The 11,785-nt window shown below is 40.3% G+C and overlaps 1 protein-coding gene across 1 annotated transcript; it reads left to right on the top strand.

Annotated features, from left to right (window-relative positions):
* The first annotated feature begins 10,360 nt into the window (after positions 1-10,360).
* On the top strand, positions 10,361-10,744 carry LOC140179250 (uncharacterized). Its single transcript, XM_072217924.1, has one exon. It carries the CDS (start codon positions 10,361-10,363, stop codon positions 10,742-10,744), a length of 384 nt encoding a protein of 127 aa, XP_072074025.1.
* The last annotated feature ends 1,041 nt before the right edge of the window (positions 10,745-11,785 follow it).

Raw genomic sequence — 11,785 nt, 5'->3', positions numbered from 1 at the left:
CCATGTTTGAAAAGAAAATGCATGAGTGAGGTGAGATAGAAAAAGAGAATGGGTAGAAAGGTTGTATTGTTATGAGTACATAGGTGATGTAGGATTAGGTGGACACTCAAGCTAATCAAAGAACTAATTCTTTAAGTCCACTCAACCATATTTCATCCTACCTAAATCCTAGCCCCATTACATCCCTTTAAAGACCTCATGATATTTGTTATTCATGCATTAAATACTAGTTGATTGTTAGATGACTTGCAAATTTTTGAAAAGCATGATAAAAGGAGAATTGAGTGGTTAAACCCTAAACACAGAGCGAATTGAGCGGATACACATCCGGTGAGAGGTTCGATCGCTCAATTCTATGTTTTTACGCCTCATATTGTATCTTCTTGCAAGTTGTTTAATTGGATAGTTTTGATAATTTCAATTCAACTCTTTGGATATTGATCTTAGTGCTTGAACTCTTTGCATTGGCCCTAAAGTTTTCTTATGATGGATAGGAATTTCATGGCTTGTTTTTACCAACTCTGTACATAGTGCATATTGATAGTTACCCTTAGGATAGTTGCATGCATTTAAGTAGTATATATCATAAGTCATTTTTCCTTTCATCTATCTCCTTTGAGTGTGTTTAGCATGAGGATATGCTAGTGTTTAAGTATGGGAGAATTGATGAATCCTTATTTGATGATGATTTTTTGTCAGAATTAAATGGATTTTCATCACATAAACTTGCACTTATTCCCTTAAATAGCATGCTTTTGAACTTTCCTCCCAAATTGTGCTTAATTATGAAAATATGCTCTTTTGTGCATAATTTAATCTATTTTATTCCATTCGCCTTCTATTTGATGTCTTGATATTGTTTGTGAGTGAATTCAGGTGTATAAGATAGGAATGAGTTGGAAAAAATGGAAGAAGAGCATGCAAAGTGGAGGAAACATGAAGAATAAAAGGAGATGAGTTCAGAGACGTGTGCGTGTGCACAGCTACTTGTGCGTACGCACAGCTGCCCAATCAGAGCACGTGGATCATTTCGAGCGCATCGCACATCCAATGAGGCATCGCCTAGTGTGCGTGCGCACAGCTACTTGTGCGTACGCACAGGAAGGGATTTTCGCGAAGTGTGCGGGCGCACGCATCTGTGTGTCTGCACAGGTGTCCGCGCATGACTTCATTAAAATGGCATGTGACTCACGATTTGGAGGCTTTGGAGGCCCTTTTCTGAAGTCTTTTAGCTCATATTGGAGGGGAAATGAAGGAAGGAACATAGGATATCATTAGGATAGTTTAGGAGTAGTAGTAGATAGCTTTTAGTGTAGTTTTTCTTTAAGTTTTTTTTCATCATCTTCTCTTCTAGGGTTTATACTAGGATTTTTACATTCAAGTGCCTTTTTAATTTTGATCTTGGATTTTGCTAATTCCCATTGTAAGTATCTCTTGCTATTACTCTTTATAGTTACATTGTTCTTACACTTTCTTATAATTCAAGTTATAGTTCAATTTTACTTCTCCTTTGCAATTTCTTTTTCTTGTTGATAAATTTGATGTTTGATGAGTGTTACATGCTTTCTTGAGTCTTTATTGTTGATTGAGATCATTTGTTGCTTTTGGTTTCAAGCTTGTTCTCATTTTTTCCATGTTTAAGCTTTTTGCCCACCAAGTATTTGACAAAATGTCAAGCATGATTTTGGGCAAGTTTTCTATCTCTTGGCTTGGGAAAAGTGAGCAATTGGGTTCCTAGAGTTAGAATGTCCAATATTTAGTGTCAATTTTGGATTGTTAATTGTTCTTGTTCCCACTAATGCTATGTTGTTGCTATGTTAATTAGCAAGCAATTTAGGATTTGTGGGTTAAGAACACTTATGCTCATCTAACTTACTTTACGATGCAAAAGTTAATCAAGTGAGATTGATCCATTCTAATTGGCATAGTTGTGGTTCCAACAAGGAAAGGACCCTTAGCTCACTCCAAGCCAAAATGCCTTTTATGCTTCAATACCTTTACACACATTTACATTGGTTCCCTTTACACTTTACTTGTCTATATTGCATAGTTACTTCATTAATTCCTTTATTAGTTCATTTATTACAATTTTGTATGTTCTTTTATTGGTTTATATGTTTGTTCCTTTATTGAAAACCCCATGATCCTCAAACCCAAGACTGCACACTCATTGGTCTCAAGTGTCTTTGGGAGACGACTCGGGAATTGAAACTCCCGGAATTAAATTGGTTTTGAATTGTGACATATCTTTATTTTAAACTTTGATGTTGGTTGATTGTGGGTTTGGGACTATACTTGCAACGCCAATTCTATTTTGAGAAAAATTCATAACCCACTTTAGGCCATCACCAGTGTACATCGACGACATCCTGGTGAAGACTGCCCAGGCTGAAGATCTCATCAGCAACTTGGGGACCGTGCTCGCATCTCTTCGGCAGCACAACATGAGGCTTAACCCCCCTAAAGTGTGCCTTCGCCATGGAAGCCGGGAAGTTCCTGGGTTTCATGATAACCCAAATAGGGGTAGAAGCCAACCCAGAGAAATGTGAGGTAATCATGCGGATGACGAGCCCGGGGTGTGTTAAAGATGTGCAGAGGCTAGCGGGAAGACTCACGGCGCTATCCCGGATCCTTGACGCGTCGGCTGCCAAAGCCCTCCCGTTTTTCAATATGATGAAAAAAGGGATAGTGTTCGAGTGGACCCTGGCGTACGAGGAAGCCTTCAATCACTTCAAGAGCATCATATCGGCACCCCTTGTCCTCGGTTAGCCCAGAAATGGAGAAGCACTATTCTTGTACATGGTACTAACTGATGAAACTTTGGCAACCGTCCTGGTATGAAAAGAAGGGAAGATTCAGCAACTGGTCTACTTCGTGAGCAAGGCGCTACAGGGGGTAGAACTGAGGTATAGTAAGCTGGAAAAGCTGGCATACGCGCTCCTGACCTCCTCCATTAGGTTGCGATAGTACTTCCAAGGATACCAGATAATCGTCAGGACAGACCAAGCGATTTGCCAGGTGCTGCAAAGCCCGACCTGGCGGGCAGGATGATGACCTGGGCAATCGAGCTGTCTTAGTATGACTGGTGCACAAAATTACAATCACACTTTTGCAATTCCGCACAACTAACCAGCAAGTGCACTGGGTCGTCCAAGTAATACCTTACCTGAGTAAGGGTCGATCCCACGGAGATCGTCGGCTTGAAGCAAGCTATGGTTATCTTGTAACTCTTAGTCAGGATATCAACAATAATTCTTAGTTTTAATTGGAATGAGTAAAAGAACATAAATTAAATGATACTTGTTATGCAATAATGGAGAACAGGTTGAGATTTTGGAGATGCTCTATCTTCTGAATCTCTACTTTCCTACTGTCTTCTTCTTCACGCACGTAAGGCTCCTTCAATGGCAAGCTGTATGTTGGTGGATCACCGTTGTCAATGGCTACCATCCGTCCTCTCAGTGAAAATGGTCCAGCTACGGGTTTCGTAGGGCTAATCATCTGTCGGTTCTCACTAGTGTTGGAATAAGATCCATTGATCCTTTTGCACACTGTCACTATACCCAACATTCATGAGTTTGAAGCTCGTCATAGTCATCCTTTCCCAGATCATACTCGGAATACCACAGACAAGGTTTAGACTTTCTGGATCTCAAGAATGCTGCCAATTGATTCTAGCTTATACCACGAAGACTCTGGTCTCACGGATTTGAATGTTCTATTGTCAGGAGATACAATCAAACGCGTGAACCAGGAACCCAAGAGATACACAATAAAGTGATTGCAGATAGAATGGAGGTGGTTGTCAGGCACGCATTCATAGGTGAGAATGGTGATGAGTGTCACGGATCATCACATTCATCATGTTGAAGTGCGAGTGAATATCTTAGAATATAAACAAGTGTGATTGAATAGAAAACAGAAGTAATTGCATTAATCCATCGAGACACAGTAGAGCTCCTCACCCCCAACCATGGAGTTTAGAGACTCATGCCGTAGAAAATACAAGTTCTAATGTAAAATGTCATGAGGTACAAAATGAATCTCTAAAAGTGGTTTTTATAATGAACCAGTAACCTAGGTTTACAGAAAATGAGTAAGCTAAGATAGATAGTGAAGAAATCCACTTCCGGGGTCCACTTGGTGTGTGTTTGGGCTGAGCACTGAAGCTTCCACGTGCATAGGCTATTCCTGGCGTTGAACTCCAGCTTTTGTGCCAGTTTGGGCATTTAACTCCAACTTTTATGCCAGTTCTGGCGTTTAACGCTAGAAAAAGGTAGGGAGCTGGTGTTTAAACGCCAGTTTGTGCTACCAAATCTCGGGCCAAGTATGGACTATTATATATTTTTGAAAGGCCCAAGATATCTACTTTCCAACGCAATTGAGAGTGCATCAATTGGACTTCTGTAGCTCCAGAAAATCCATTTCGAGTGCAGGGAGGTCAGAATACAACAGCATCTGCAGTCCTTTCTCATCCTCTGAATCAGATTTTTGCTCAGGTCCCTCAATTTCAGCCAGAAAATACCTGAAATTATAGAAAAACACACAAAATCATAGTAAAGTACAGAAATGTGATATTTAAATTAAAACTAATAAAAATATAATAGAAAGCACTAAAAACATACTAGAAACTATATAAAAACACTGGCAAAAAGGGTATAAATTATCCACTCATCACAACACCAAACTTAAATTGTTGCTTGTCCCCAAGCAACTGAAAAAAAAATAGAATAAAAAGAAGAGAATATACACAGAATTCCAAACTTATAAATGAGCTCAGTTCCAATTAGATGAGCAGGACTTGTAGCCTTTTTGCTTCTGAACAGTTTTAGCATCTCACTTTATCCTTTGAAGTTCAGAATGATTGGCTTCCATAGGAACTCAGAATTCAGATAGTGTTATTGACTCTCCTAGTTTAATATGTTGATTCTTGAACACAGCTACCTTATGAGTCTTGGCTGTGACCCTAAGCATCTTGTTTTCCAGTAATACTATAGGATACATAAATGCCACAGACACATAACTGGGTGAACCTTTTCAGATTGTGACTCAGCTTTGCTAAAGTCCCCAGTTAGAGGTGTCCAGAGTTCTTAAGCACACTCTTTTGCTTTGGATCACGATTTTAACCACGCAGTCTCAAGCTTTTCACTTGGACCTGCATGCCATAAGCACATATTTAGGGACAGCTCGGTTTAGCCGCTTAGACCAAGATTTTATTTCTGTGGGCCCTCCTATCCATTAATTCTCAAAGCCTTGGATCCTTTTTACCCTTGCCTTTTGGTTTAAAAGGCTATTGGCTTTTTCTGTTTTTTTTTCGCAAGCTTTGTTCTTCACTGCTTTTTCTTGCTTCAAGAATCAAATTCATGATTTTTCAGATTATCAATAACATCTCTCCTTTTCATTATTCTTTCAAGAGCCAAAAATTTTTAACATTCCTAAACAACAAATTCAAAAATATGCACTATTCAAGCATTCATTCAGAAAACAAAAGGTATTGTCACCACATCAAAATAATTAAACTAATTTCAAGATATAATTCAAAATTATGTACTTCTTATTCTTTTGTAATTAAAACCAATTTTTTTTTATTTAAGAAAGGTGAAGGATTCATAGGACATTCATAGCTTTAAGGCATAGACTCTGAATTTTATTAATCATGAAATAAAAATAAGACTTAAAATAAACATAAAAGCAGACCACGAATAATAGAAGAAAGAAAATTAAAAACATAAAAATAAATGACCCTTAAAATTGATCTCTAATAACAAAAGTTATCACAGAGTTAGGACTCAACAACCTGCATTGGGGGAGGTAAGTACTCATTTAAGTTGTGGGATGCCTGGCTCTTTAAGGGAGAGCTTCTGGCGCTACAGCTCCTGTAACTCACGCCCTTGCTTCTCCTGTTGCTTAAGAAGCTTGCAAAGCATGCTATTTTGATTTTGTTGATCCTCCTTAAGTTGATCCATAGCTTCTTGCATCTTGGTGACAGATGCTTCTAGACGGGTCCAGTAGTCAATCTGAGGCATTTCTGGGAGGAACTCTTGTGCCCTCCTTTTGATGGAGTTATCTTGCACTTGTTGTCCTTCCATTGACTTCTTGGTGATTGGGTGCTTGACTGGGATGAACTCATCTACTCCCATCTTTACCCCAGCATCTTTACATAGCAAAGAGATTAAGCTTGGGTAAGCTAATTTGGCTTTAGTGGAGTTCTTATTTGAAATTGTGTAGATCTCACAAGAAATCAGATGATGAATCTCCACTTCGTTTCCCAGCATAATGCAATGAATCACCACTGCTCTTTTGATAGTGACCTCAGAGCGGTTGCTAGTGGGCAGTATAGAATGCCCAATGAAGTCCAGCCAGTACCTAGCGACTGGTTTGAGATCTTCTCTCTTGAGTTAGTTTGAGACACCTTTTGAGTTGGTTATCCATTTGGCTCCAGGGAGGCGTATGTCCTCTAGAACTTGGTCCAACTATTTATCTATTCTCACCATTCTCCTATTAAAGGATTCTGGATCATCTTGCAGTTGAGGCAGCTTGAAGACCTCTCTTAATTTGTCAAGGTGAAAGTAGATAATCCTCCCTCTGACCATAGTTTGAAAGGTATGGAAGGCAGTTCCAATCATTCTCTGCTTATCTGTCAGCAACAGATTTGAGTAGAATTTCTGAACCATGTTTCTTCCAACCTTTGTTTCAGAATTGGCTAGAATTTCCCAACTTCTGTTTCAAATCTGTTCTTAGAACTCCGGATATTTGTCTTCTTTCAGATCGAACTTAACTTTTGGGATCACTGACCTCAAACCCATTATTTTGTGATAATGGTCTGCATGTTCTTTGGTTAAGAACCTCTCTTGATTCCAAAGTGGCTTTGGAGTATTCTCTTTCTTGCCTCTTGAAGTGGTTTATTTTCCCTTAGGGGCCATGATCTTAATGTGTCTTAGCTCGGTGATCACGGAAAAACAAACCAAACTTAGAGATTTGCTTGTCCTCTAGCAAAAGAAAGGAAAGGAGAGAAATATGAGGAGATTCAAATTCAAATTGTGGAAGAGAAGGGGGTGGCCAAACGTGTATTTAAAAGTGGAGGGGTGGGGTTTCAAAAATTTTAAAAAAGATATGATAGAAAGATATGATTGGTAAAAAAAATTGAATCATGATATGAAAAAGATATAAAGAAGTTAAATCTGAAAATTTGTTGATGCATCTAAGAATTAAAAGAAGATATGATGAGTTGGAAAAGATTTGGAAAGGAATTGAAAAGATAAATGAGATTTTGAAAAAAATTTGGAAAGGATTTGAAAGAAAATTGAAAAGGGATTTAGAAGATTATTGAATTTTTGAAGATTAAATGTGAGTGATGAAAATTTGTAACATGTTGATGCAGAAAATTATGATTTAAAACATGAAAGTTTGAAAAATTTGAAGTGAAAACGAAATCTCCTCCCCCTGCCTTTTATGGCGTTAAACGCTCAGAATGGTTTCCATTCTGGCGTTTAACGCCCATATGTTGGCCATTGTGGGCGTTTAACGCGAGCCAGGTATCACTGGGCGTTTTTCTAAACGCCTAGGATGCTGCAACTCTGGCATTAAACACCCAGAATGGTGCCCATTCTGGAGTTTAACGCCCTGAATGGTATCTTTACTGGCATTAAACGCCCAGAATAGTACCCATTCTGGCGTTTAACGCCCAAAATACCAATACTGGCGTTTTCGTGCCAGTGAGCTCCTTTTCTCTGCTTTATGCTCTGAATCCTTCTGTAACTCTATAAACTCCTGCAATTGATAATTAACCTTGAAGATAATTCATATCAAACTCTTATAATTATTATTTAAATAACAAATAAACTTTGCTAATGGCTGGGTTGCCTCCCAGCAAGGGCTTCTTTATTGTCTTTAGCTGGACTTTACTGAGCTTTAATCTAGTCTCAGTTTTGAGCATTCTTGCTCAACATTGCTTTCAAGATAATGTTTGACTCTTTGTCCATTAACAATGAACTTCTTGTCGGAGTCAATATCCTGAAGCTCTACATATCCAAATGGTGACACACTTGTAATCACATATGATCTCCTCCACCGGGATTTTAATTTCCCAGGGAATAGTTTGAACCTAGAGTTAAACAGCAGAACCTTCTGTCCTGGCTCAAAGACTCTGGATGACAGTTTCTTGTCATGGCACCATTTTGCTTTCTCCTTGTAAATTTTTTGCATTTTCGACAGCATTTAGTCTGAATTCCTCTAGCTCATTCAACTGGAGTAATCATTTCTCTCCAGCTAACTTGGCATCAAGGTTTAGGAATCTGGTTGCCCAATAGGCCTTGTGTTCCAGTTCCACTGGCAGGAGACAGGCTTTTCCATACACAAGTTGGTATTGAGAGGTCCCTATAAAAGTTTTGAATGCAGTTCTGTATACCCATAAAGCATCATCCAGACTCCTTGCCCAATCCTTTCTACGGGTACTTACAGTTCGTTCCAGGATTCGTTTTTGTTCTCTATTTGAGACTTTAGCCTGCCCATTTCTCTGTGGATGATATGGAGTTGCCACTTTGTGGTTAATTCCATATCGGATCAGAGCAGAGTCAAGCTGTTTATTGTAGAAATGAGTCCCTCCATCACTGATTAGTATTCTAGGGACACCAAACCTGCTGAAGATATGCTTTTGAAGGAACTTTAGCACTGTCTTAATATCATTAGTGGGTGTGGCAATTGCCTCTACCCATTTAGATACATAGTCTACTGCCACCTGAATGTAAGTGTTTGAGTATGATGGTGGGAAAGGCCCCATGAAGTCAATACCCCATACATCAAACAACAAAATCTCTAAGATCCCTTGCTGAGACATGGCATAACCATGAGGCAGATTACCAGCTCTCTGGCAACTGTCACAGTTACGTACAAACCTCGGGAGTCTCTATAGAGGGTAGGCCAGTAGAAGCCACATTGGAGAACTTTTGTGGCTGTTCGCTTACCTCCAAAATGTCCTCCATATTGTGATCCATGGCAATGCTATAGGATCTTCTGTGCCTCTTCTCTAGGCACGCATCTGCGGATCATTCCGTCTGCACATCTCTTAAAGAGATAATGTTCATCCCACAAGTAGTACTTTGCATCAGAAATTAATTTTTTACTTTGCTGTTTACTGTACTCTTTAGGTATGAATCTCACAGCTTTATAGTTTGCAATGTCTGCAAACCATGGTACTTCCTGGATGGCAAAGAGTTGCTCATCCGGAAAGGTTTTAGAGATATCAGTAGGAGGGAGGGACGCTCCTGCTACTGGTTCTATTCGGGACAAGTGATCAGCTACTTGGTTCTCTGTCCCTTTTCTCTCTCATATTTCTATATCAAACTCTTACAAAAGCAGCACCATCTTATGAGCCTGGGTTTTGAATTCTACTTTGTCAGTAGATACATAAGAGCAGCATGGTCAGTGTAGATAATCACTTTTGATCCTATTAAATAGGATCTAAACTTGTCAATGGCATAAACCACTGCAAGCAGCTCTTTTTCTGTGGTTGTGTAATTTTTCTGTGCGTCATTTAGAACATGACTGGCATAGTATATGACATGCAGAAGCTTGTTATGCCTTTGTCCCAATACTGCACCAATAGCATGGTCACTGGCATCACACATTAATTTGAATGGTAATGTCTAGTCTGGTGTAGAAATGACAGGTGCTGTGACCAACTTAGCCTTTAGAGTCTCAAAGGACTACAAACACTCTGTGTCAAAAACAAATGGTGTATCAGCAGCTAGCAGATTACTCAGAGGTTTTGCAATTTTTGAAAAATCCTTTATAAACCTCCTGTAGAATCCTGCATATCCCAAAAAGCTTCTAATTGCCTTAACATTGGTGGGAAGTGGTAATTTTTCAATTACCTCTACCTTAGCTTGATCCACTTCTATTTTAGGGTTTAAACGCCAGTTTGCGCTACAAAATCTCGAGCTAAGTAAGGACTACTATATATTGCTGGAAAGCCCAAGATGTCTACTTTCCAACGCAATTAAGAGCGCATCAATTGGACTTTTGTAGCTCCAGAAAATCCATTTCGAGTGTAGGGAGGTCAGAATCCAATAGCATCTGCAGTCCTTTCTCAGCCTCTGAATAAGATTTTTCCTCAGGTCCCTCAATTTCAGCCAGAAAATACCTGAAATTACAAAAAAACACACAAAATCATAGTAAAGTCCAGAAATATGATTTTTGAATAAAAACTAATAAAAATATAATAGAAAGCACTTAAAACATACTAGAAACTATATAAAAACACTTCCAAAAGGGTATAAATTATCCGCTCATCAATGACTTACAGTACGAACCCAAACACGCAATCAAGGCCCAACCAATGGCCGACTTCTTGGTTGAAGTAATGGGAAACCCTTTCGAATCACCGAGCACACGGTGGAAGCTCCATGTAGACGGAGCCTCTAACCAAACATTCGGGGGAGCAGAAATCATCCTAGAATGCCCAACGGGAGTCATGTATGAACAATCGGTCAAGTTCGAGTTCCCGGTGTCCAATAATCAAGCAGAATATGAGGCCCTTCTTGGCGGCCTACTTTTGGCAAGGAAGGTCGGGGCCTCCAAAGTGGAAGTATGTAGTGACTCTCAGGTCGTCACATCACAGATTAATGGAACGTATCAAGCCAGGGACTCACTGCTGCAAAAATACTTGGAGAGGGTCAAGAAGCTGAGTGAGGAGTTTGATGAGGTCACGATACAGCACATTCTGAAAGAGATGAACACGAGCTGACCTTCTATCAAAACTGGCGAGGACAAAGCCAGGGACGGGGAATCGATCTCTCATTCAATGTTTGGTCAAAGAACCATCAGTGACCTTGCATATAACCCAGGGAGGCCCTTCGTAGATGGACCCAATCGCCGATTTCCTGGAAAGTGGTAAACTCCCTGATGACAAAAAGTTGGTGAAAGCGCTGAGGAGAGAAGCGGCCAAGTATACAATAATACAGAGCCAGCTGTTTAAGAAAAGGCTCAACCAACCCCTGTTGAAGTGCCTGCGCCCCGACCAGACGGACTACGTATTAAGAGAAGTCCACGAAGGGTGCTGCGGCCACCACATCAGAGGAAAGGCCTTAACTCAGAAACTCGTTAGGGCCGGCTACTATTGGCCCTCAATGATGGCAGATTCCAAAGAATTCGTGAAGAAATACAAGAGATAACAGGAAAATGCCAACTTTCACAAGGCACCGACGGCTGAGCTGATCCTACTAATGGCCTCCCGACCATTCTCCCAATGGGGTGTCGACCTGTTAGGACCTTTCTCGGTCGGACCTAGGCAGGTCAAGTACCTGATTGTTGCCATCGACTACTACACTAAGTGGGTGGAGGCCGAACCAATGGCCAGCATTTCCTCAGCAATTTTCCAAAAGTTCATGTGGAGGCAAGTAATAGCCAGATTTGGAATCTCGGAGGTCGTCATCTCGGATAACGGTACATAGTTTACCGACAAAAAATTCGGGAAATTTCTCGCTGGCCTAGGGATAAAGCAGAATTTCTCATTCGTGGAACACCCCCAAACTAACGGCCAAGTCAAGGTAGCAAATAAGGTTATCCTACTGGGTCTTAAAAAGTGGCTTGACCAGAAGAAGGGTGCCTGGGCAGACGAGCTAGCATCGGTTCTGTGGTCTTATCGCACAACGCAACAATCCTCCACTGGGAGACCCCCTTTAGGCTCACCTATGGGGTTGACGCGATAATATCCGTAGAGATCGGGGAACCAAGCCCACGACTACTCTTGGGGGGAGTTGAAGAGGCTATAGAAAAGAACTTACTA

The sequence above is a fragment of the Arachis hypogaea genome, chromosome 15 (genome assembly GCF_003086295.3).
Source record: "Arachis hypogaea cultivar Tifrunner chromosome 15, arahy.Tifrunner.gnm2.J5K5, whole genome shotgun sequence".
Classification (NCBI taxonomy): domain Eukaryota; kingdom Viridiplantae; phylum Streptophyta; class Magnoliopsida; order Fabales; family Fabaceae; genus Arachis; species Arachis hypogaea.
Note: the sequence above shows the minus strand (reverse complement) of the source record. Positions and strands in the feature narration are given on the sequence as shown.

Excerpts from the sequence above, each read along its gene's own strand:
- LOC140179250 (XM_072217924.1), top strand. The coding sequence starts at position 10,361 with ATGGGAAACCCTTTCGAATCACCGAGCACACGGTGGAAGCTCCATGTA.